The following is a 27460-nucleotide window of genomic DNA, read 5'->3' on the forward strand; positions in this document are numbered from 1 at the left end:
AACTGCGTGTGATAAACTTACAGTCCACACTTCAGTGATAGCGCCCTCATGATTTCCTTCAAGATTAAGAAACTTCTGAAGAATTTGGGGGGCGGTGGTGGTAGGTTCAAGCGACAGCAGTTTCAATCTATGTTTGTAATTGTTCGAAGAAAACACTCTTCCTACATTAAACAGGAATGTAACGAATTTAAGAGGTAAGTAAATATGCACTGTTTCTTGTATAAAAGATTTGTACTTTTTAATTTTCAGATTTTTCTAGGGCATCCCAAACTCATGTCCAAGTTTTTTTTAATTTTTTTTTAATTAAACTGACAAGAGGGGGCGCACTTTGTATAGAAGTGGAACATGTGGGAACAATTATGGCGTAATGCATATTCATTTCTGATCACGTTTGATCTTTAACCTCTCCATGATTCTCAGCATTAGCAACGAAAGAAAAAAGACACGAGTATTTCAAACCAGCATATGTTAATCACAGTCGTATTTACTTAATGATAGGAACAATGACTTAAGCCATCAATAGGTCGGCTCATACTTAAAACGATAGACACGCGATAACTTGAACTGGAAAATGAACTATAGCAAACAGTGACATAACAAAATAGAGTCCAAATTCAGTGTCGGTAAACATTGTTATCAAGAAATACGGCGTGTGAAATCAACGTTCAAGTACATGTAGGTGTTGCTGTTTAACATTTGTATATTGTTCACATAAAAGCATGTAGGCCTAGTACAGTTTGGAAAGTTTAGAACGTAATTTCCGATGATTTATTTATGTTAACCAAAAACAGAATACTCAGTGGTACATATTCATTTGCTTTTCACAGTTGAACACGATTTTTCCAAGTGAACCATTGTGTTGTGACAATAATTAATAATATAGATACATTTCAACAATCATTTTAGACTGTTTCTAATCATAAATAATACTGTAACTTAAATGATATGTACAGATGAGTTTTTATTCGATACAAATACTTAAAAACAGATAAAATATCGAATGATCTGTGGTCGCCTTTCGCCATTTTATACAACGAAATTTCAAAACCTATTAATTTGGTATAAACAACAATCACCATTGATTGAACAGTAAACTGTTCTTCGTATTTTAAGTTCAGTTTAAGGAAGTCTACAAAAAAAGTTGGAACTTGAAGTTACGTTAGGCATAATGAAACTCATCAACGTCATTAAATAATTGTTTTTCATGTTTTCTCTTTTAAATTCATAAAAGAGATTTGTTTCCATGTAAAACAGGGTTGTTTCCTATAAATCATTTTATTTAAACAGGGTTGTTTCCTATAAATCATTTTATTTAAATCATTGATTCAATTTTTAAAAAGAAATCATTTTAAAAAAAATCTTAAGTCGTGTAAAAGCTTAAAAATCACGATTCGCTCGTAGATAAGAGCTTTTAAAGAATGTTCAGTTCATTAACTCAGTTTTAATACACTTTATTAACCCAAATTTTAATACACTTTATGTTTTCATTCCATCCAGTATGCTCCCGTTGCAGTTGAAATTTTCTCGTTATCAACTCCATTCATGAATGGTGCAAGGCACGTTACATTTTCCTAAAGAGGGTTAAAGGGAATATACATCATTTGCTTTTGCTGTAATTTTCAGAAATGGATGGAATTGGGGGGTTGGAAATATATAGCAAATATAGTTACACTGACTTTTTTGAGGTTTTGGGTTCAAAAATGCTATAAAAAAACAAGAAAAACGATCATTTTCCTGTAGTCTGGTTCCCTAACTCCATTTAAGAAGAAACAGAGCAGTTTACATACATTGGGGAATTGTAAGGTCAGGGAACCAGTCTAGCTGGCTTGTACCCGTTCATAGGTGTGTAATCGATTGCAAACAAGTGCGATGGTCAACTGGGGCTAGTATTTGAAAAAAAAAGCCAGTTTTTTCCAACGCTGGTCGACCGATCAGCGTTGGAAATTGATACAAAAATACCACTTTTCTTAAAAATGACAGTATACCAGGTGCCATGATTTTACAGGATGCTTTACACTGTCATTCACTAACAGTCCAGCAAGGTATTTCAAAATGATTTGGTAGTTTTATTTTTTGATGTTTGCAAATGTTGTATTTTCCCTTTTTAAAGCCTATAGTTTCCATATCGACGTTATGCTTATGCAGACTGCGCAACAGTGCGCGGAACTGTCGGCTAAGTTGAACCGAGTTCAACTTCTTTGCCGATCGTTTTCGAGGTGGTTTGCGTCTGAATTGTCCGTGACATTTCCGGATGAAAAGTCTGCATGTACATTTTGTATCTGCGTTGCATGCAGTTAGGTCTTGTTTGCGTTGCACTCTGCGTTCCTTATGTCGATATGGAAACTAGGCTTTAAAGAAGTAGTGTCCGGACAGTATATCATTCATTACAATGTACAATCAACACACTTCGTTGTTTGAACAGAAATAACACTGAAACAGATGACAAAGTTGTCTTCCATAGTGGGTCCTTCACTCATGTTCAGTGTTCCATAATTTCTTAAATCACTCGAATAAAGTGAAGCTAGTTAGACAGTTAATTTCTCTCTTTTTTTAGGAACAGATTATTTCTTAAACCAAAACATCTTTGGAAGTTTTAAAAGGTAAAGATGCAATGCAAAATAAACAGAACTTTCCAGATGGATGTTGAATAATATTATCCGCTGTATATAACGTTTTTGTTAACTCATACCAAGAAAAAAATCGATTTAAATTTTTAAAAATCTGATTTTTTTTAAATCATGATTTTAACAACCCTGGTTTAAAACAACCAATACAACGTAGGCCTACTGTACTGATTTGGGTCACGAACATCAATAAAATTTCGTTCACGTGTACGTGGTATATATTAGCTTACAAAGTTACATTAATTATTGTATATTGGACAATGACAAGTTTTATTGCAAAGTTAAAATTTGGGATAAAATGGCGTCCAGCACCACAAGTTGTACATAGATTATCATATTTATAACTGAACGAAACATTTGTTTCCTCAATTAGTCGTTCATCCCGTAATAAATTTAGGCCTAAAACAAAACCCCCAAAAAACAAAGAACAAGAAGCAAAATTTGAATTCTTTAAACGAATACAAATTTCACTTTAGACTTATCCGAAGATGTTAGGCGCATGTTTGGAACAAATTCCCACGTCTTAAAAATATTCCACAACAGAAAGTCTTCAAGAAATTTATTTACGCTGCAATCCTCATAAGGTCACACTGATGCAATTTTTAGGAAACATACTTATGGACTATCCATAACAAGTTGCTACATTGACAAATTAAAAAAACTACGTTACGGCCATAAACACTGAAAGTAAATGTGCACACATTAAATTCAGCACATTAAACAGGCCGTTCAGGTGTACAATTTAATATGGGAATCTTTTTGAGAGTAACGTAAATACAGAAAGTCTCCTTACAACGTAACAATAAATCCGCTCAAGCAATTATAACGAACAGTCATCAATGTCATCCGACATAATCTTTCTATTGTCCAACGATTATACCAGATTACAGCAGTTGGCCCAATCTACTTAATGTTTGGTTCCAAAACACTTCCAACTTTTCTTAGAAGTCCTGAACTCTGTGTACAAACAAACAAGTAAAGATGACGTACATAACAGGTCAGTGACATCAACAACAACAAAGTTAATCGTCTTTACATAAATCCCAACAACTGAACAAGCTTGTTCTTTTGGTCTCCAAAACATCTCGGTCTTTCTGTACGACATGGACATACGTCAAACAGTCGCTTGTCTTTTTAATCGTTTTTAATTACACCTCAGTTGTTCCATTCACTCGACTAACAAAAACTAAAAAACGAGTCCTGTCAACGTCAGTCCATCCCTACAAAATAACCAATACTTCACTGTCCATTCCTTTGAAAACCATTAGAAATGTAGGAAACTTCTCTCTGAATATTTATATATTTTTTTACAACATCCAACAGCGCAAGCGCCAGACCATGTTCGGGCCACGAAGTCGTTAGATTTTCTCTAAAGAGCATGTTTTCAGAAGCCTTATCATTTTCTCCACTCGGCATGTTTTCAGAAAACTTATAATATTTTTCCCCTGGATTTTTTAAAAATCATTTTAAGTCTTAACAACAAAGTAACATTATTGTCCGAAATGCAAGCTTTCCTTAAGTAGATTCGAGAATCGTCTGCAGAGAGAAAATGAAGTGCACAAGGAAAGTGTAAACCACGATCAATCTAAGACGTGGGCCCTTGTTTCATACAGAAAACAAATGAATTTTTTTTTCTAGGGATTTTATTAAGCAAGAAGTTGTTTGGTGGACGATGACCCAAATATCAAGCAACAAGATGTATAACAGTTAAGTGAAATAAACAACATGAACGTGGACAAAAAATAATGATCACAATCATGTGTGGCACGATAAATCACGGCTCCCATACATAAATAAACAGATCTTGGGTCATGTAGCCGACGGAATGTGCTCAATGTCAAATAGGTCAAAGGTCAGAGGGCACTCAAAAGAATCGTATACTGTCTTCCTCGTCCGTAGGGAGTCTGTAAGCTGGAAGGGAGATTTTCCGGATTCTCATGTCCATCGGCTCAACATCCAGAAAGTCTTTTCTGGGCGAGTCCTCCTCGAAGACTTCGTCCTGGAATCGAACCCGGTGCTGGTGGGGTTGCTGGTGGGGGTCCGAATCCAACTGCGGTTTGTTGTTGTTGTTTGGGGCCAGGATGGAGCCGTTAGGGATCCCTCGACGTCGGTCTCGGTCTCGGCGAGAAGGCAGGAGCTCCACCGTGCTAGCCCTCTGCCTGGGTACCATACCCCCAGGACGGAGAAACTGGCCCAAATGGGGGCTATGTAACCCTTCCCCGTTCTCCATACAGGGTTCCTCTTCAGGGCCGGAGTCAGGGACCGGTGAAGGGGAGGGGGATGAATCAGGCGTCTCCAGCCTTATATCGTGTAAACTCCCAATGAGTTTCTCATTAGCCTTGTTCAAGGCGTGTATCTGCTTCTGTTGTTTCTTCACAGTTTGCTCCAGCTGTTTAATCTTGAGGTCCCTCTTGTTCAATTTCTCGACAATTTCTCTCCTCTCTTTCTTCAGGCATCCCTCGATGAACATGAGTTCAGACACCAGCTCCGTGAACTGCTCGTCTTTCTCCCGGGCGACCTGGATGACTTTTTCATCGCCCTCTTGTAGACGTAGTTTCCAGCCGGCGATAACTTGTCGGGTCCTCGTCTTCTGCAACTCCATCTGTCTGCCCATGTCATCGATGATGTCATTGGCATCTCGTAGTCTTCTCTTCAGAACGCTTATCTCTTTCTCAAGCTGCATGGAGGGAAATAAACACATAATCAACTGGCGTTTAGTGTGCAACATTTCAGTGCAAGGTTTTGCGATTCCTGTCTGTTTTTCTTTCTCAAAAACACAAACAATCCCATCTCTTACCAACAGACACTCCTTTCGTATTCCATCACTTAACTACTTTGCTTTGCAAGCTCAATTCTGTAAAATGCACGCCACTGTTATCAATTGTTGAAAATTAACATCCAACTATCAACAAATCAAAGATTGCAGATTGTTCGTAAAAATCCCGTACTGCAAACTTTGTGTGATCACGTGCGGTCCTATCCTCCTAGATCCCACTGACATGAACGCACAAAGAATGGTGTACATTATACCAAACAAAAACAGAATACCGTCCAGCTCACAGAAAATGAACCACCATGGAATAACAATAAAGTTCACTTTCCAAACGAGTCGGAATCCTTTTCAGAAAAAAACCATTGTCCTTCGAAAGTGTTTGGTTAACTTCTCCAGAAAGTGACTCGGCACTCGAACCATGTATGCTCGAACCAACAAAAAGGTTTGAGGGAAAGGGTGGTTGTGTTTGCAGAAAGGCCTACGGTGGCAAAGGTAGGCGAAAGGTAAACATTCTCATCCCAAAGGATTCGAGGAAGAGAAAGGAACAAGTTGGGCCACCCGATTCTGATCTGTACCTTGAAGCCAATTACGGTAGCAAAAAAAAAATCCTCCTTTTTGGGGGCTTCATGCTTGAAGTCATAAATCTGTATAGTGAGCCGTGGGGTTAAGTCAGGTTCAAGTGGAATACGAGTTCGTTTAGTGAGCAATACCAATTCGGTTGATTTAACAAGATTTAATCTGACATTGTACTGACTTTGGATGAAGTTGTAAGTTCCTTCATGCTCAGGGATTGGCGACATCGATCCATTATCAATTAATAAATATTTACCCATGTACCAATTCAGATCATATAAGAATATGGCAACCAAATAATTGATCGATCGATCCAAAACTAAAATACGTACCGGTATGTAACTGCCACCGTTCCAATTTCCCATACAAAACATAAGTCATTCAATTACTGAAACTTGTCATGTAAAATGAACCTCATACGCACTCAAAAAGCCCATAAGGTCACAATGATCTATTCACAAAAGTGAATAGGCTTTAACGAGCCCTTATTACATCGTACTTGACCTTTATACTGCCACAAATGACCACCTTTTGCCAAAATTACTGGCCATACCAAGATTTCACTGTCATAAACACACCTCGTTAGAACCATTCACAATAAATCTCTCATCGGTCAAACCAGAAAGGTCAAGACTTGTACGGACAATTATTATTCCATTTATGGACGCTGAATGTGGTTGGCCATGCTTTCAAAAATCTTTATAACTTTGGACAATGCCAAAAAAAGTTCATAGAAGAACAATCTGTTTGTCAAGTTGTAAACAACACCAGTTCGTTCGTACATGTAAGGTGGAATGTCAGTTTACTGTTGACATGTTGTCGAGGATGATTCCTTTGAAACAGACGATGGCAATATTTTAGATCTTGTCATACCTATCTGAAGTTACATCCCAACAGTACCTTTTGATCACTTTCAAATGTGGCATTAAACCCCGAAATATAAAAACGAGCATGCTATATCGAGCATGCTATATAACCAGACGAGACTACCCAGTTATGTTTAAAACAGAAAGATCAAGGAATACTCTTCCGATTACAAAACAAATAGACCGGTGCACATTTAATGATATCTTAGGTTAAGCTTTTTTAAGGGTACCACTACCAGCATTCTTTTCTTTAAGTTAAAAGGGTCCATTTGATTCATTTTTCTTAGGAACACATTTTGTGCAACTTTCTACTCCTGTTAAATGTATGAAAACTGTTTGACATCCCTTTTTGGTTAATTTTATTGAAAAGTGCAGTTCTTTAATTAAACATTAAAAACTTTCCGTGCTTTTCCGGACAACCGAGGGCGCTGCTGCTATGATGCATCATTTCAGGAAGACACTGTTCAGTTTTGGGGTTTTCTGTTCAAATTTTGGATCACAAATTTGCTCCTTGAACTTGAACACATCTGCGAGAAAGGGTTGCTTAATGGCTTACTGCCATGTACTTACACAACAAATCGCAAAAGAATAGAAAATTTATGGCATCGAAATATCTAGAATTCTAGCAACTTGTTGTGTGGACTGTAACATTGAAGTTTCTGCCCGGAATGACATCACAGTTTTGCTCATGAATATGGAAATTCGCATTAACATAAAAACCAAAAAAGGCACCAAAATACTCTTCAAAATGGCAAAAAATGAGGTTAAATGGGGCACAAAACCAGAACAACCAAATAACCAAAGCATTTTCCAGTAACAACGCATAAATGACAGCAAATGGAAAGTTCTGGCATTTGAAATTTGAAATTATTTTAGGTGGAACCGTGGAATAATAATTACTTTCGCTCAAAACACAATAAACCATAAAAAAAATTATCAGCAGTGAGAGTCAATCGGTGTGGTGCAGACGATAACACGCCAGTGCAGGAAGCTTCGTAGTGAACAATTTCCCGCCAAAAAAAGGGTCAAACATTAACAGGAAACGCATTATTGACATTGCATGAACTCTGAAAGCGACGACACATATTTTTGTCTCAGGTTTTCCTGGTGGAAATATAACCCAACAATTTCTCATTCATATACGTTTCACTCTGATCTTCCACGTTATACCTGTCAATAACTCACAGACTTCATCGTCTCGCATTACAAGAAAAGTCAACTCTATCCACAAAGCAGTCTCACCTGCTGTCGAATGGAACATGGATTTCACACTAACAGCGAGCAACTTCAAGTTGAGAAATATATTTATTTTCCCACGCCGCGCCGGGCCAAACTTTAACAAAAAAATGCTTCACCGACGATTTTACCTTTCAATGAGACTTCACCCATGTGCAAAGTCCACATTCCCCATGCCTACAACATACCTACCACATCATGTTCACATTTGCATGGGTTTTTTTTTGTCCCAGGCACACCATTACTGTGACCATATAATAGAGCTAGGACCCACTGTGACTTATGGTTTATGATATCTTGCGGTCGGGCATAAACACAAACGAGTCGTTGACTGAGTATTATTTTTGACACTGCTACCTTGTTACATGACATGCACGTGGGTGACATTAGATGAATGAATGGTTATGGCTCAAGGCCTTATGAACTTGGAACATGAATGCATGGAGTGACAGAGAAAATCCAAGAGAAAACTGCCAGGTAGTTCAATGAAATTCGTGTTTAAAGGGAATGCAGAAAATCCATAATGAAAACGTGTCCTTCGATTGAACTTGTGTTAAAGTTTGTTTGTTTACAAGCAATTTTCTGCTTATTGACTTTGTTGCCAAGATTACTGTCGAGTTTGGTGATTGTTCATTGGTTTATGCTTTAACTATATCATATAAATTATTACAATTCTTGTCATGTTGCCTTGAAGTTCTATCTATGTCAAGTCCACTTCAACAACCTTCATTTACTAAACCAAATTCAGAATACCAAATATAGTGGAAAGCAAACGGACCGTTTCATCTAAATTTTGTTTTAAAAAATCACGAAGTAGGGACATGTTTCCGTTCAATTACGTTTCGCATTATTATCTAACATCGGCAGTAAACTAAACAGTATTCCATTCTGTATATTACTGTCAGTTCCCGACTTTCAAGCATCTTAAATGGCAAACGAAATATTTGCAGATGAAGGTCTGTATGATAAACCAGATCCTAGAAATTCATCAGATTTGAAATTCGATTGTTTATGAGCACCAAATCAGAGAGCGCGTTGCGAGCTCTTGTTGATAGACACACACCACAAGCCCTGGCGACACATTGCACTTGCAGTGGGTCGATGCATGCGATGTGGGCAGAGATGTTGGCTGAGGCACGAAACAGAAAAACCAAACACCACTTTTTTGTCAACTTCTCCTGAAGTTACAGAAAGACAAGCGATACAGTTACAGACAAAAACCTGGAGTACTGGATGACAGTTTGACAAGTTTGGATTTGCCTAGTTTCAGTTCAAGCCTGATCCTTTATAGACAGAAAGGATAGGGCGACCTCTGTCGTTCATAAGCAAGGACTCCAACTGTTTATTGGAACAAATGATTTTTCAAACCCTCTTTCTAAAAAAAAAAAAAGTACAAAGTTATACAACAAATAACAAATGTTGTCTTATACGCTGTTTATGGCAACAGTATAATTATTGTTTGGCACAATCAGGCCTCGATGTGAAATTCATTCTTTTTATCGAAAGTCCTTCACAAATTGAAAGGATAAAAATCGACACACTGAAACACAGAACTACTTTTTGTGTACCCCTAGATTCGTATTGTATAGACAAGGTCGAGCCAGAATTGCATTAAAAAAAATTTTTTTTATCATAAATCTTACCATGGGGTCTTTCTTTCTATTGAAGCTTGAAGGTAAACTAGAAACAAAGGTCCCTTGATAGCTAATCTACCTTCCCCAGGGCAAAGAAATATTGCAGGGTGAACCAAGGTCTTAAATCATTGGGTAAAAAATCACGGCTTGTTTTACGGCCACGACATCGGTGGAGGGCAGTCACGTGCCGTAAATCTTTAGACTTGTTAGCGGTCGTAATTTACGATAATTTGCTTGTTGTGATAGGGCCAATTAAAGCGGCTAATTGGTGATCCTATCAAGAACACCTGCAGTGGTGTGGTAGAGTAACAACGACACAATTTTCATGATCGAAAAGACGATCATGAACTCAAAAGGAAAGATATGTACTAACACACTTCAGGTGAACTTATGAAGTGACCAGTTATCCACAAAAAGGTAAACTATGTTGTTTACTGCAGTAAATATCCAGTTTTTCTTTGAAAATACAAACCGTGTATTAATTAATAAAGGGGGGGGGGCATTAAATGGCCTTCGATTTCAGTGTAACCGAAACCGGACGAATAATGATTCAAATCAAATCGAATTAAGTCTGCCGGTTTGTTTACATTAGCCAGTCAGTCAGCGCCATAGCACAGCGTGTGTGAGGCAGGAATTTAGAAAGCATTTTCTGAAACAGTGGAATTATTTATAAGCACGCAGCATGTATGGGGACGGCTCTCAAAGCACGTAAACATTCGTGCAACATGTGTGAAATGTGTGAAATGTGATCACCATGGGAACCGAAAGAAGCAATCTGTCGAATGTCCCCAAACTTCATGAATATTTATATATTGTCAAGAGTATAATACAGAAATGTGGCTAAAAATATAATTTATTGGTACAAAATAACTACATGCTGGTTATAAACGCCAAACATTAAGCCTGCATTCGCATTCCAAACCAAATGCGTTTACAAAAACCAGTGATCGAAAAATGAAAATGTTGGAGTATTTCAAAAATTTAACATTTAAGAAAAGTGACTTTTTATTCCCGTGAGTGCTTATCCAATATTTAAACGTGGTCGTATTTTTCCCCAAAAAATGTTGAGTCAAAAGTTTAACCACAGAGGCAAAGAAAAATTGTAATTAAACGACAAAACGCTTAGGTTATTGTCTAGCTAAAGCTTTCGCGGATATTGGTCAACTTTCAGTTTTTTGTGTAGTGGACCACGGAGAAATGTGTTTGCTTTCTGAATGGCTAGACAGGTATGCATTGTTACGACAGTATTTCAGGAATGCCCAGCAAACAAACGCAAGATAATTTCAAGGACAACAATATGTTTATGCATAAACAAGGACAAACAATCACAACTGCACACATCGAGTCGAGAGGGCATTTGCGGAGAAATGAAGCATTATAGGCCTTTCTTTTGTTTGTAAACATTGGCGCCATTTTGTATGGGCTGCCGTAACTTCCCCCGTAAGCGCATAAATTGAAGCCGTGGTTGGCAACATATTTTTCCAAACAAGTCCTCATAACGCCATCAACACATGGTAAAAAGACATATGTGAGAATTATTTTGTAGCTTTGTTGAAAATGTTGTATTTATAAGTATCAAATAATATTTTGGTGATCTGTAATAACTCTTCTTCATTTTTGCAGTGTTGGACCTTCCATAGTTTTGCAGGCCGTGGTTGGCAAAAATGCAGTTTGCCAGCCAAGCGCAGAAAGGTCTATTAGCCGGACAACTGGCGGACATATGTCGCTTAGCCTCGACTCAAGGTTATTTCATAGCCAATCTGCCTTGCCGCTGGTTGCAATTGCATAACACCAACAGGGTAAAACTAAACTCAAACAATTTTTCAGATACCAAGGCGTCTTAATACTGCTTTAATAAAGCTTAAAACCACAGATATGTAGATTACAGATATTCAATTCGCGGTTGGATTTGGGATTTAAAACATATGCGAAGAGCCACGTAAGGTCTGAAGTTCTAGTCCGGATAGACTTTACATGTAAATATGCAGAACACTGTTAAAGGGAAGATACAACATTTGCAAACATCACAAAACGAAACGATCGAATTATCACAAAATACCTTACTGGATTGTTAGGGAATAACAGTCTAAAACATTCTGTAAAATTGTGGCTCCTGGTGTGCTGTCATTTTCTAGAAAAATGGGATTTTTCCAACGCTGGTCGGCCGACCAGCGTTGGAGAAAACTGGCTTTTTTCAAATAGTGCTCCTAATTTTTCATAATTAGTTATTTTGCGTTTTCTTTGCAATTGATTACACACCTGTGAAGGGAAGGGGTACAAGCCTGCTAGACTGATTCTCTGACCTTACAATTCCGCAAAGTTTATAAATTGCTCTGTTTCATCTTAAGTGGGGTCAGGGAACCAGACTACAAGAACATGATTGGTTTTCTTGGTTTCTCCAGCATCTACAAGCCCAAATCGCGAAACAAGTCATTTTAACAATATTTGCTATAACATACTAATCCTCCAAATCCATTTATTTTTGAAAATTGCAGCAAAAGCAAATGTTGTACATTCCCTACGAGAAACTACCACTAACATGTACATCCGTACAGAATTTCGCTATAGTTTGATGCTTTTCTTTCAAAAATATTTTTCAATTCAAACTTTAATTGAAGCACATAATATATAGGTGAAAATTTACAATGAAGGAAGACATTCCAAGCATTTTGGCTTACATTTACAACAATAATGGAATCAGTTAAATGATAAGTGTTGTTGGGGCGCCAGTCAGTGCAGGGAACCATGGATATATTATGCTTTGTCATATTTATGAAAAGAATGGAATGAGAAGAAAACGCTCAGTGGGATCATTTTCTCTTTATGTCTGGGGACCAATGTTAGGCAACTGTACAGCAAGGAAACTGGGGCATTTTTATTGAGCAAAACGCAAAGCCCTACCTTTGTGCTTGGCAAATCAATCAAAACAGTCTGTTTACGATTCATGCAACCGCTTAACAAAAAAATGCAAAAAAACATAATGCAGCTAAAAAAAAAAACCAGGCAATATATTCCAAACAGTCGTCGGTAACAGATTGAATTGTCACACACACTCGGCAAAAGTCGGTACACGGCACATTCCTGCATGCATATATAATCTGTAGAATTCGAGTGAAACTGGATGTACTCGTAAAACTGCCCAAACACATCGATGGACGCGATCAATATAAACAGGGTTTCTTTAGTTTTAGTTGGGTGCACGTCTATATATTCCCTAATACCTATGTTCCCCAACCCTTACCATGATCTAACCCTAACCCTAAGAATTTTGAGGAACACGGGTATTGGGGAACATCGGGTAGACCCTCTTTTAGTTCCAAGAATGCTTCTCCAAGGTTCAAACAACATGCTCTCCATACCATGATCATGGCTATGATCGATATGTTGTGACAGTCTACCTACATACACCACTATCATCGAATAATTAGGTCCCTATCTCCAGCTTGTCAAGGGTTTTACAATTGAGTACGAAACCACAAAAGGTGTGGGGATTAGTAGGTCCAGGGGATGCTGAGTAGGGTCAACCCCCTCCTTGTTTGAGGACGCACCCCCCAAAAAACATTCACCGCAGATCTACCCAGACAATGGACAGTCACCTCACACAGGAATAAGCATCCTGGTAGTGGTACAATCGTGTGGTCACAACATTTCGCTTTCTGAAGAATGGAAATGTGCCTCATCATGTCAGGAAACCGCACTAATTAACCTGATAGTGCTCTCTCAAAAGGAGGGCTTGGTGTTGCTAAGTGTTAAAAAAATTAGTTCCTTCCACAAACATTGGAAAAAGAAGAAGGAAACAAGCGCAGGTCATTCACGAACAAATTCCACCAACAACGAGGAAAAAACCATGCTTGAGTCGAAACGCAATGCCTTGCGAAATTTGCTCTTTTTACCAAAGTTTTCTAGTTGGCTGGCTATACAAGGAGACTCAAAAACAACAACCAAATTCATCGAAATACACCAACTTTGCAGGTACAAAACACAACATTCTCAACATTAATACGTCGACAAAGCTATCATAAATTTGCTGATATAACTTCTCCAGAGAATCAGAAAATTCCACAAGATAATCCATTATTTCCAAGGTTAAACCACCCCCTCACTGGCCCAGCAGTAGGCTTGGCATAGTTCGGATCTCAAGTTCACCGGCATTCCTGACACCCTACCATCAATAAACGTTTGGTTTCAACCCATAAGGGTTCAATCTGTTATCCCACACAAAGGCACAGGGCAGTGCAAGAGTTCACTTTTCACTTTGCTGACGCCGATAAAAAAAAAGAACAAAATGTCTGTAAATTTCCATGGTTCGATTTTAGGGGCATTATTGCCGAGAACAAATGTCGTGGGAAAGCACATTCGAATTGGATTACACTGGCTAGAGTGTGAACTTGTGCCCACAATACTACGCATGGAAGGGTTTTGTGAATAAAACCCCCGAGGCTTCGTAGAAAAAAAACTATGGAAGACGGAAAAGCCATGGCAAAATGAAACGGAACCGCAAAAAAATCAGAACCATTGGTATCAAATCTTGATAATAAACAATATCACATTGCCAGCAGGATTGAGAAGAACACGTATTTCATTCGCTTACTTTAAACCACAGAAAAGTAAAGTTATTTCGTTTCAATTTAAGTTATTTTCCAAAAAGTTGCGTGGGTATAAAATCTGCCATTATCCAAATGTACATGTAGTTCTAACAAAGCTAAAGCTAGGGCATACAAACTGAGCACGCAATGCAAGCAATGGGACACACATGGGTCCACACGAGGGTAACCTTGCATTTTTCAGTCAAAAATTCGGATCAGTATTTTACTTACTTTCTCATTGGATTTCGGTTCCCTGTCGACAGACGAAGTGTGGACCTCCACTCCGTTCATCTTCTCCAGTAACATTCCTCAACAGGTGTTGAACCCTGGCCCCTTCCAAAATAAAGAACAAAGAAAAACCACCGGTAAAAGTTCAGCTCCCCTGGGTTCCGAGAACTCCCAGTGCGGGACGGTTAAACCATGGTTAAACTAGCGGGTGAAGCAAGCGACCTCAATGGGTTCAAACGGCCTTGGACACGGTCGGGGATAGAGGGAGATATACGCACAATGACGACACCAGCTCCCCTGATGCTAGAAACGTGTCCCAACACATGTAATTCTCAACAGCGTGTCCATAAAACAAGAAAATATGTGTGCAAACCTCACATGTGTTATCCACACTGGTAGAGATATCCTAATTCGCCACAGTTAGGTTGAGAAAAAGTTTTGAGTTATTCCTCCAAGGTGCCAGTCTGGCGACCGTGTGTTCGTGTTGGAACTGTCTGATCACAGTGGCTTTGTTGGGTTTAACCATCGCACACAGTGTGGGGGTGTTGAGTTCGAAGATCAAACTAATAACGCATTATTAAAGATTACCCCGTCAAACCTGAAGAAGAAAAATCAGATTTCAGCGCGTTAGTAATCCAAAGGTAGCCGATAGTCGTTAAAGCTTCAAACCAGGATGTTGTCTAGAACGATTGCGACTGTGTAAATAAAACGAAACCATCAGATTTTTTTTGTTACGGGCGTCGATATGAAGTTTGGCCTCAATAAAGCAATAAAGAGAATCCACATCGGTAGCAGCTGTATACGAATCCTGTTCCACAGAACAGGAGCGAGAATAATGCTACATTCCAATTCTTGCGAAAGGTTTGCTTTATGGTTTGAACATAGAGCACAAAGAGCAAGGTGGCTTTGACTTGTTTGAAGAGTCAAGCTTGTCTAAAATAATGTTGACTGACATTACGTCATCCGCACAATCCGATCATGCGCGAACAAAATTAAGTCAACAAGAGACGACTGCCATTTCAATCCATGAACAAAGCATGAATAAACATGTCAGGGAATCTGCATATATATCCTTGGTAACAAGACGTACCAATCAGGAAGTGTCACTAGCGTAAAGTTTTACATACATCATCCATTCAGCTCAACTGTTGATTATAATGTGCCTCCTAAATTTCAAGGCGGAAAAAACTGTACAAAGAGTGCGTTGTTACTTCAACAGTATAGAACTTAGAAGAATGGAAGCATTGAAATACACACCTTTTAGTTGCGTAGTTCTCTCTCTCAATTTTTCGACACCTGATGCTCCACAAAATAACAATTAATTGTTTGAAATCATCATCAAAAGGTGCAGCCCATAGAATGCTCACAACCGAAGAAACATCTACAGACGACCAGGTATTCCAACCGTCTTCTAAAAATCATCCTCGAAGATAGCAACAAAAAACATCTTCCCTGCATTAAACTAATGAAAACGTCTGTTCCTTGCTCTATGGTTATGAGTCATTCGAAGAAGTAAATGATAATTTTGATGTCTCTGATTCATGCTCAGAGGTAGATGAGGCCAGATGAACATCAGTCGTTCTTACTGCATGTACATGTACGTGTACCACGTCCTTGCTAAAGTACGATATCATGTACATGTACATTGTACACGTACTGCTAATGCATTTTAAGCATCAACCCATAACATTCATTTACCACGCGCATAATGGATTTGTCCACCGCGTCATTCCTCGTCCATGTATTACAGACGGGACCACTCAAATGTAGGGGTGTTAATAATACAATAAAATACAATACTGGTATCATCTTTGCGTTAAAAAAACCATGTGATTAACGTTCGTATGTAAACGACCTTTGTAGAGGAGTTTCATTTTGACGGGTGAAACGTTTCGTTAAAAGTCATTTAAAATGTTGTTTGTCTCAAATAATGAGAATGAAAAATACAGAACTAGCATTTTCATCAGCCCTAGCGAAAATGTGATATTTTGAAGCTCATCCATCCTCGTATTAATATCGTCATATTTCCTGATGGGAGTAATATCGGTGATTTGTATTGTGTAATTGTCAACATGTCCATTTCGGTCGCCATTATAATAAAAAGATTCGGAAAGACACAGAGGAAGCTAAAAATAGCCCTTGCAAAAATCCGATAACAAAAATACCCTTTCCTTCCAATCACGCATAATTATTATGGTCATAGTACAGTTTAATATATTTGTTCAATCAACTATTTTGATCTTTGATGTCAGCACACGAAGCTTACGCTATGAGTATTACTAAACAAGGGAGATAACAGAACAATATTCCCTACTTATCAACATCGTTAACCTTTGAAGTGTTTCGTTCAAACCGCAGGGAAAAATGGCCATATAAACAATTTCTTTTATTCCTATTCGCGGCTCAGTATTTCCTATGGGTTGTTTTTCAATCCTACCCCCGCAACTTATTACGGACGGAAAACCAAAGTGATTTGCAAAACCCAAATCCAAGAATTTATTGGATTATTTTTCCTCCAGCCGGATTGAAGAATATCTGTTTGTGGAAAGTGCTTGTTTCAAATGTAAAAGTATAAAGCTACATGAATATTCCGTGGGAGAATGATGAATTCGTTCTTAACTCATGGCTATGAACTCTCCGAATTCGTGCATGTTTATGAATTACAAAAACTGACAAACAAACTGGGAGGGAAGGGTTTAACTTTAACTGATTCAGAAGAAAAAAATCCGGGGAAAATAGAGTACAGCAAAATAAATACAATACTTTTACTGTGATAACTGGAATTCAATTTCAATTCAATTCAATTCAATTCACTTTATTTTCCACATAAAAGAAGACGATCAGAGTTAAATGTATACAAAATATGTGGATGGGGATCCCTAAAAAGCAATGCTTGTCGAGTAGAGATCCCCAGTTACAATCATACAAAAATATTACAAGTTACACACACAAACTAAACATAAGGACATAACACCAGACACGAATATTCGAATAACATGCAGCTGATATTTATTCTTCAATGTACCCTTGCCTTGAGGAGACTTTTTTTCTCGTCATTTCTAATAGTTATTTATACTTTAGGGAGACACCAGACATTATAGGGAGATATTGCAATGTCTCCCTAATGTCACAACTCTTATTTATAGCATGGAGGAAGGAAAAGGTATAGGCCTATTCCTTCCTCCATGTTCAAAGTCAACATTTGTATGGTCGCAAATAGGCTAGATCGATTGATCGGGGGTCTACCCGATGTTCCCCAATACCGATGTTCCCCGAAATCCATGGGCGTCGCCAGGATTTTTTCTAGAGGGGGGCAAAAAAAAAATTTGCCCAAAAATGCTTGTAAGTTGTATTTCTCAACACATTCTCGAATTATCAGTTTTAGGGGGGGGGGGGGGGCAGGGACATTTTGCCCCCCCCCAACTCATTAAATTTACACCACTTTGTCTTCGCGCCTCTTTTTTTTTTTTTCGGGGGGGGGGCAAGTGCCCCCCCTGCCCCCCCCCCCCCCCCCCTCGCGACGCCCATGCCGAAATCCTTAGGGTTAGGGTTAGGGTCAGGGGTAGGGTCAGGGTTAGGGTTATAGGGTAAGGATTTCGGGGAACATAGGTATTGGGTAACATAGTTATGCACCCGATTGACTGTGGTCCAAAACATAAATAAACCAACATTAGTGGGGTGGGATGTGGACAAATTAGGGAAAATTTTGCGCACAACCCTGTATGGCAATGCCTCCCTAGGGTACCATTTCCCGTAAAGTATATTCATTACTATGATGTATATTGCACTGAATACCGAAGAACTTTAATCTGGGAATTCAGTATCTGCATATTTGCAAGAGTAAGAACTTTAATACTCGAGTGTTAACTTGTATACAGATTGGTAGGGTTGCATGATTACAGTGTTTTGATCGATATTACAATTAGAAGTACAGGTACTAGTCCTCTGGGTCAAAGTTCAAACCTTGCCTAATTTCTAGCCAACTCCTGTCGAATTCTCGGTATGTGATAATCCATCATAATCCCTAGCTTTGTTGATCGCTAATCTAACCCCCCCTCCCCGACTGGGCTACATGACCCCTGAAGCGTCCATGATGACCCTCATCAACTCTATCCCCAAATAAAACCCCTTTATTGCCTTTCTTGGCCGAGTCTTGGATCGTAAATCTTATTATTTTCTACCCGCCACCACCAGCACAGAGGATTACGGCGGTTGGAAATTACAGTACGGTCGGTTAGGGAAACACGACGGATCGCGAATTTACTGGCGATTTTGTGACCCCGAGGTTAATAAGGTTTTGGGCCGATTTGTAATAGAGATCACCCCGGAGGCAATAACAGTAAAGCCAGCAACATGGGGCCAGATTAACCACTCCCTAGTTTAGGTGTAGGCGCTTTTCAACTTCTCCTCAGCTCAGTCGGGGAATAAACACGCGAACAAACAAATAATTGAGCAAAATCAAGTAAACAAACATTCACCAACATAACCAACCAAAACGAACAAACATTTTAACAAACACGTACGAAATGACGCGTCAGCCAAAGACGCCAAAGCTAGCCTACACAAATTAATAAACGTAGGCATAAATGTACAATAGCTCATTAAAAAGACTATTTCGAAAAAAAATCACGGAATTTCAAGAATACGGAAATGGAAAACCTTTTGCTAACCTTTTATTACTGACAAGAAATAGATATGAGGTATGCTACGTCATAAGTAATGTCCAATGCTTTTCTCCTTCTTGAAAGATAATTAAGGCATATTTATTCCTCCCTAAGATCAAGAATTACCCGTCTCACGAAACGTCCCCCAAATTCAGTGAAGTAGAATTCCGGGGAGCGACTCAGGAATATATTCCCAATTATCAAAAATTCCGGCGAGACATTTGGTTTCCTGACCACGGCATCTAACCTCCGTTTTCAAAGACAATTTTGAGATTTGAGTTTTAAAAATAAGTTGAAATTTAAAAATTGAGAATGTATGAAGACGTACTCGCACGCATGGTCCATTACTCGAAGACTCGCCGTTCGACTTGACCAATGACAGGTCAAAGTCCTGGAATCTATTTTTAGAATTCAATCAGCGGGGAAGGTGTAACGTCCATAATTGAAAGATGAGAGTAATTAAAAACTGCCTCATGCGCCATTGTGTTGTTCGATCGCCCCACTCACGGTTCCACACCCCTAGGGTATCGCCAAGGTGTTATAAAGGGTCATTATGATGGGTCTTTATTAACACCTTTGGGTACAACCATTGGCTCAGGTCAGTTACCTGGATCATATAAGGTCCGTGAGATACCTGTGAAATGAGTACAAATGCTATTGGCTCCGTGCATGACCCGGTGAGGGCGCTATCACAAAAGGTTTCGATTAGCTTTTTTTCTGAAATCCTTGAGATGCTGCTTTTTAGGGAAGTGTCTTCAGCAATTCCTGGTCTCTTTGTAATGGCTGGGGAAAATATTTCCATCGTTCTAATTGATATTGCGGTTAATTGTCACATTGTTTGGGGTAGCCATTTTGTCAGCACAATTTTGTCAAACTTCTTACAGATTTCAAACTTGAGCTTTCAAATCTTCCTAGGACCACAGTCATTTCACTGTACTGGTTTCAGAGCAAAGTGTAGAATAAAGCGTGAAGAATTCTTGGGTTCCAATGAGGCTGACATTTTATCCATGTTTCTCTTTTTTTTTCTCCCTGCGGTTGACACTTGCTGGTGAAACTAGGGTGAAACCTTTGTTACCGCTTCCACTTAAAATACACAATGCGCTAAAACCAGTATGTAGTGTTTACTGCTATTGTAGCCGCACCTTTTGCCAAACTTTTGTGGAGTTTTGAACACATTTCGACGAAAGAGCAAAGAACTATCGGAAGCAAACAATTAGTGGAAGAAGTCTTTACTACACTTAAAAAAAATCATTAAGTGGCCGAAAAAGGCTTGGACATCACACGGGAAAAGACCCAATACGAGCAATTTAATTGTTCCTCTGACGTCATTGGCAACGTACTCTGTTTATACACGTAATAACTAAACATTTGGAGGCTTTGAAACATGTTTCCTACCTCCATGTTGAAACCAACCGCCTCTCATCTTAAATGGCATTATTGGGTAATTAGATCAAACTAACTATGTACCCCATAACGTAGGAATGCCAAGAGGAGATATTACAGTATCGATTAGTGTTTCATCCCTCTGTTATTTTGTGAGACCTGCCTAAGCCCCTCCCACTTCAGAGTGAAGTCTTCAATTCTCTTGGTGTCTACCTGCAATAATGTTTGTGCAGAAGGATACAACTGATCGATGCTACACACGCACTTGCAACATCAACTAACGGTTTTAGATAATTCGTGTTTGACGCCATTCAATAGTTGTTTGTGATCGAATAAATCAACATGAGAGAGTGTTGGCGGTACATGCATTCGATATAGGAACATTACTATCGTAAACTCTTAGTGACGTTTATGGCTTGGAAAAAAATCGCTTTCAGTTCCAGATTTATGACGGCAGGAATGGAATCCGAAACATATTTTAGTAGGACCACGGTGAACATCAAGTTAAGTCATATATGCGATATTTTTATCTAGTCGCTTTAAACAAGGATTTATTTCAATAGTTGTTATTATTATGTGTGACGTCATCTGGTGTGATGCTAAATCTAAAACATGTTCAAGTTCTGATATAAAAAAAAACACGAAAGGGCAATTTCGTTAGAACAATCGAGCATCCGTGTGCGTAACAAGTTATAAGCATATAGCGGTCCTCCATTCTTTTTCTCAGGTCCGACGGCATTTGAACGTGAGACAAAACGAACATTTATATCTGCTTTTCATTTGCAAAATGAAAACAGCACAGCAAATCCTAGTCTGTGGAATATCCCACAGCAAGGGTCTATGATATGCGAGCAGATTCGGCGATTAATTATGCAAAACAAGACCTCGAGATTCTGACCATTCAGAGGGCGCCTTCTATCGGGTCTTCCGTAACCCGTTGTTGTGTTACAAAAATAAGCATCCAAATAATTGACCAATCCACAGCTTAGTCCACATTGCTGATCGAAATAACATCACAGTTTCTAACGACCACTCCGACTGGTTGGCGCGCGGGGTCGAATAAAATGTACATATTATAATGTTGACGTTAAACCGTGGCTGTCTGCGAGATGCCCACGTCAACGTCTGATCATCAAACTAAAAGCAAAACCGGGATCGTTAGAGAAAAGCACCAGTGTTTACACTCTTGAAGATCGTGAATTCACCAGCAATGTAACGAACGAAACTCAGAAAACGGAGAAGTTCTAACAAATTATAGGAACATGCAGTTTCTTAAGGTCAATCAAGGTTCGTGGGCAGTATCCTGGATTTTTAAAACCATCACATCAGATCAGGAAAAATAACCGAGAAATATGTCGACATCTTACGAATAACCCAATTTTAGCCTTGGGCGTTAAGGACTGTCAGTCTTGTGCAAGGCTTCGCCTTCGATAAAACCAGAAAATGTAATCAATAGACAAATCGATATTTCATTTTGTCGGCTTTGAAAACATTCAAGGATCAGGGAGTTCCTGAAAACCCCTAATAACAATGTAACGGTTGCAATTATGTAGAAGGAGGATGGTGCAATGAGTACGGCCTTCAGACACATACAGTTGAAGAAGGGAGAATGGAGAAGGGTGGTCGCGGGGTGCGTAATTTTTTTTCCTAGGAGAGTTAGGGGCAATGTCATGAACAATTCAGTTTTTCCTTTGAATCATTGCAAGACTTAGGTTCTCGTTCTATTTTCCCTTAATTTAAAATTATCTCAGTGATACATTTGGAGAAGAAAAATAGCTGATGAAAATGAGCAGCGACGACGTGGATTCGAACCAGGGATCTTTGTATCCATAGCTCATCTCGCTATCCACTAGGCTACTGTGTGGTAGCTCGACGACAACCGTTCTTTAAAATGTAACTAGTTGAGTAACTAACAACAATGCTGTTGATGTCATTGTCCGTTCTCATGGATAAACATGAATTATTCATGACATTGCCCCTAACCCTCCTAGGAATAAAAATTACGCGGTCGGGGTTGAGGAACGGAGGGGGTGGTCCAGACAATTTTCATCATCATTCATTAAGCAAATTCGCTACCTAGATTGATACCGTACATGTATAACTGTGCACTGATATCATGGGAACTTGACAACTAAAATTCGTACGCTCAATGCATGAACATTCCGCCAATCAGGTACGACCTTGCATGATCCGTCATGACAAAGACACGATTTGATTGGCTGGTGTCACTCTTGATTCAGTGACCTTCGACCTTTGATGAGAAACCGATACCTGACAGTTCACGTTGTCTGTTTATCGAGCTGTTTGATGCATATTTGAAGAGACCTGAAATGCTGAATAGTGGTCATTAGTCTTCATTTCCACCAAATGGAATTTGGAGTCGATATTCCTGATATCTCGCAAGGCTTGTCCCTGTCGGTGTCAATGCACTATAGCACATCCTAAGAGCTTCTTAAGAGCATCTTAAATTTATTTTTAAGTAACAAAACCTCATAAACAAACTTCGAGGTTTTCCTGCAGCGTTAGTACTTTTATATACAAGCTTTAGTGACGCAATCTAAGTTATATATATTTATGATGTAGGCTATGATTAGACATTTCATATCTAAAACTAGATTTGATTAAAAAAAAATTATAACCAAATATGGTGGCATTACAATAAGCCTTTATCCTCTGAAATTTTTAATATTTTATTATGTAATTATTTTTCCTTGCGGGTTTCCTTATAGTCTTTTTAAGAAACGAGACATTTTCGAATCAAATTAGACAGCCATCCGTTTTCACAAAGACATTTTCGAATCAAATTGGAGTCCATTTTCACTTTGGTTCGATTCTGCGCAAGAAAAAAATATTTATCTACTCAGAAAGTTAAATTAATGTTGACAAAACAGGAGTCTAAATGATCGATGTGACCTCCTCTTGACCCCAGCCTCGTTCAAGGTGTCAAATGTATATTTTCAAAACAAATTTACAATCGGAGTTGATGAGGAATTGTTGTGGAAAAGCAGAACACAGCCTCGCCTTCTCGAAAATCAACAACTGCGAATGTAAATGAGGGGGAAAATCAAACTCTATAGACCCCAGGAGCCGTGGGAGTGGGAAATCCATTCAATGCAAATAGGTATTATTGAAATGAAGCGCCTTGCTTGTGACTGAACAAACAAACTCGTCTGGTTTACTTCGGTATTCATCTCACGGAAGCACATAAACGGGGGCAATAATTGCACCTACGTGATTTGATCAAAGGGAATGGCATAAGTGCAAACTTTACCGTATAATGATCGGTGGACAAAGGGATTTTTCACCCTTAAAAACCTGGGAGAAAATGATCTAAAAGGCTGCATGCTGTGCGGATTTGGGGGATTGGAGACTTCAAATGTTCAGGGTCGTATGAAATCCGAGCATAAAATTCCTAAGGATTTCCGTAGGGATTAGGGTGGGCCGGGAACCTGTCCGTAATCCTAGAGAATCTCCTTTTGCTGTATGTGATATCATAATTCCAACGAATTTAGTTCCCTGAATGACGCTTAATTGCAAGAATGTTGTCGGTAAACTAATAACAAAGACTTAGCCTAAAAAAAAATCCCCCGATGGCATTTGACATACACAAACAAAGGCGTTGGTGTACGTGTATTTTTGTCACATGCGTCCCAGCGCAATTTTGAAAGGATAACAAAAGCCCCATCTTTCAAAATTTATAACAATCCACTTAAAAAAAAAAAAAAAATCGGTTCAAAATTGCGAGTCACTAAATGCGATTATCACAGCGTATGATATAATTAGTGTCGGTATGGCAAATGAAGCGGTTCATATTATTAACAGGTGTATAGGCCTACACCTGCAACGAATAGAGCTATTAAAAAACATAAAAGGATCTTTTAGACCTGAACACAAACACAGCGTGAATTCCCGTGAGGGGGACAGGGTACCACGGGGGACAGTAGTCATAATAGTGTTGACACACAGGGGGCCTGGTATAAATGTACTTTTACTTTCATCAAATCAATTAATTAAGGATCAATTTGTTCTACTTGACATCCTCTGACTAAAGCATAGCAAAATATGTGCATGGGAGGGGGAGGGGGGGGGGGGAATCCACGAAATGTACCCCTGTTTAGGTCCCATGGACTTAACTTGAACACTACCTTTTAGCTCCACCTTGTTTCAACAAACGAGATTTCTGTCCGACTTGATTGACAACCTTGCGCTCCACAAACAACAACATCTCCCTGTCAAATTTTCATTATTACTCCGTCACTTATTTCACCAGAACGGACTCCTATTGTCACAATCAAAACATCAAAGAAAAACACCCACCGACGACCTCTCTAGCATTGTCAGAAACCTTACAATTGACAAGAATGATAATAGTTGGTCTAATAGTAAAAGTTCAAGGTGATTCACAGAGAGTTTGGTTTACTTTTCACAGCTTGCGTTTCAAAACAAGACAGCACAAGAACTTCATTAGAATGATTAACCAAACGCATACCGTACGGCAATACAACCAAGTACGATAAATGCTGAAAATATTCAACTCTACGTAAAAAATATAGACTGATATTTCAAAAATCAAAACTATAAAAGATAACATTTGAGGATCTCAATCCTTTCTATCCTTTTTGACAAAACAGCGCAAAAACGTTCGAATTTAGTAACGTTTAATGAGGGATCAAACGAACTCGCGTGACAAAATGGGGATACATGTAAAAGAAGCATAGGGTATTGAGACCAAAGTAAGGCCTACGTGACTACAACAGACCAATAAAATTGCTTGTTTACTACAAACACTCCCATAAAATCTTCCCGAGAATTCAAACGTCGCAATAAAAAAAAAACAGTTCTAGACACCAGACGAGCCTTTTCACACTTCAGCGTGGAGCGGTCACCGGAAAAGTCGTAACTTTTTAACAATTGGAAAAGAGGGAAAATAAGTGTTTATTCTTGTGTCTCTTGGGACTTTTACTCGGGAACACCTGCAAACTATTCCTTTTTGAGAGCAAGACAAAGGGAAATTCCCAACAGAGACTGGGAATTTTTAATGAAAGGACTTTGCGGAATCACAAACCAAAAACTTATTGTTACAGGTGTATGCCAGTACAATATGGTCACTTAGTCACTTCTCATTTTTCGTGTTTCAAAAGGGCTCGGAGTATTGATTCTTTTATTCCGAACGCAAAGTAAAATAAATATCATATTTGAAGTCATTGCTGCTTCAGTTCCACACAAAATAACTTTGGAAGCAGGCTAACTTTGAACGCTCAGCCGCTTTCCTAAAAAAATTCAACCACAAGGCGATGAACTGTTAAAATATGGGGAGCACAAAGTGGAAATTAATTCCTACACGAGCAAGATGAACATATTTTCTGCGAGTGAAAAATGGAAATAATTATTCTCAGTACAACTTGGTGAATTTGCCTACATTGGCGAACAAACTACTGCGGCAAACCACTTCCTACGTGTATGCAAATGGTTGTAAATTCCTCAGAAAAAAATCTCGTAATCCGGTGCCAAATATGTCAAGAATTCCACCCATAGATCTCCAATAAATCCTTGGCTAGATCAGTCTGACACGAAATTAACTGGACGTGGTGTTGTCATTGTGTAAACATTTCGTGTAAACTGTTGACACATTTTTACGACCTTTTCTTTACATCTTCATGTAATGGATGCAATAAACAAAATCCACAGCGCAGATAACCACGGGGTCGTAAATATATCACATCTTAACTGGTATCCTTCATAATTCGTTGGTGCACAGAAACAAAACACACCAGTTGGAATCTCTTTTTAAACTCAGTGGAAAAGTGTCCATTCGTAAAACATGTCACTAACCCAATTCCCTAAGGCTTAAAATGAATTACGCATGCAGTGACCAATATTTTATGTGTGGCTTATATGGAACTACAAAAAGGACGATTGAGAAAGTCGATAGTATAATCATGGAGGAAGATGCAGGAATATTTGACCTGAACCATTTTCCCGAGTAAATTCATAACGGTCTAGATGGTGCAGCAACCAAGACATTGTGTCGCCGTCGATGCGGCATTTGGGATGGCATAATTAGTACTGCTGTAATTACAACAGACACAAGGTTATAGCAACAATCAATTCACAGCAATCAATTCGTTAATTAATGAGGCCTATTTGTGCCATTCTTTGACTCACCTTGTCGTCTTCAACTGTCCTTCCCCGTCGCTGTTGACGCAGATCTTCGGGTCCCTATTGTCCCCATGGTTCATGTGCGAGATTTGTATCCTGCGTTTTAATTAACCTTTTCCGATGGTCTAAAAATATTGCAGATGATTCTGCATTCCCTCTGGCATAAGAAGTGCATGCTAATTTAAACCAGCAGTCCAAATAGGAAGGAATGGTTGTCGCTCTTCTAATTCCAGAATATCGATAGATAATGCAATATGACAGTGTTTTTGACATTTTGTCCCCGTTTATTATTTCCCATCGTTTTTAGTCACTTTTTGTTTTAAAACAAAACTAAACTGGAATAAAAATATTTTAATGACTAGCGTCTCTGCAAATATCGAGATGAGGTTTTTAATAACGCATAGTACTGCATGCACGCGTCTAGCACGTGGTCAATACATTTCGTTGTTACTGTCACACCGCCCTCACGCGGTAAATCAAGGCCAGTCAGAAACTTCTAAATAGAATAAACACAAACGATATAAGATTATTTTTGTACAGCAAAACATTTCATACACATTTTATTTCTCACACTCGCATCTTTTGAAAATTATGAATTAAACCAGTGACAAATTGGGATTTTTTTTTTTATGAGATACAAGGTTGACTAGAAGTAGAAATGCTTTACTTGAAAATGTAATCAGTAGGGTGAACTTTATAAATGGAAAGGATGTTAACTTACTCTTAGTAACAAA

General features: G+C 38.7%; 1 protein-coding gene across 6 annotated transcripts; it reads right to left on the bottom strand.

Moving 5' to 3' along the window:
* Positions 1 to 3070: 3070 nt before the first annotated feature.
* On the bottom strand, positions 3071 to 26907 carry LOC119734288. 6 transcript variants are annotated; one of them, XM_038207703.1, is made up of 3 exons: positions 26733 to 26907; positions 14524 to 14625; positions 3071 to 5301 (listed from the first exon to the last, which is right to left on the bottom strand). In XM_038207703.1, exons 2-3 carry the CDS (start codon positions 14596 to 14598, stop codon positions 4489 to 4491), a joined length of 888 nt encoding a protein of 295 aa, XP_038063631.1. In that variant the 5' UTR covers positions 14599 to 14625; positions 26733 to 26907; the 3' UTR covers positions 3071 to 4488. The 6 variants fall into 6 exon arrangements, with proteins under 6 accessions (XP_038063631.1, XP_038063630.1, XP_038063632.1 ...); XM_038207702.1 differs by lacking the exon at positions 26733 to 26907 and adding an exon at positions 15778 to 16139; XM_038207704.1 differs by lacking the exon at positions 26733 to 26907 and adding an exon at positions 15109 to 15454.
* Positions 26908 to 27460: the final 553 nt, after the last annotated feature.

The sequence above is a fragment of the Patiria miniata genome, unplaced genomic scaffold (assembly GCF_015706575.1).
Source record: "Patiria miniata isolate m_02_andy unplaced genomic scaffold, ASM1570657v1 HiC_scaffold_27, whole genome shotgun sequence".
Lineage (NCBI taxonomy): Eukaryota > Metazoa > Echinodermata > Asteroidea > Valvatida > Asterinidae > Patiria > Patiria miniata.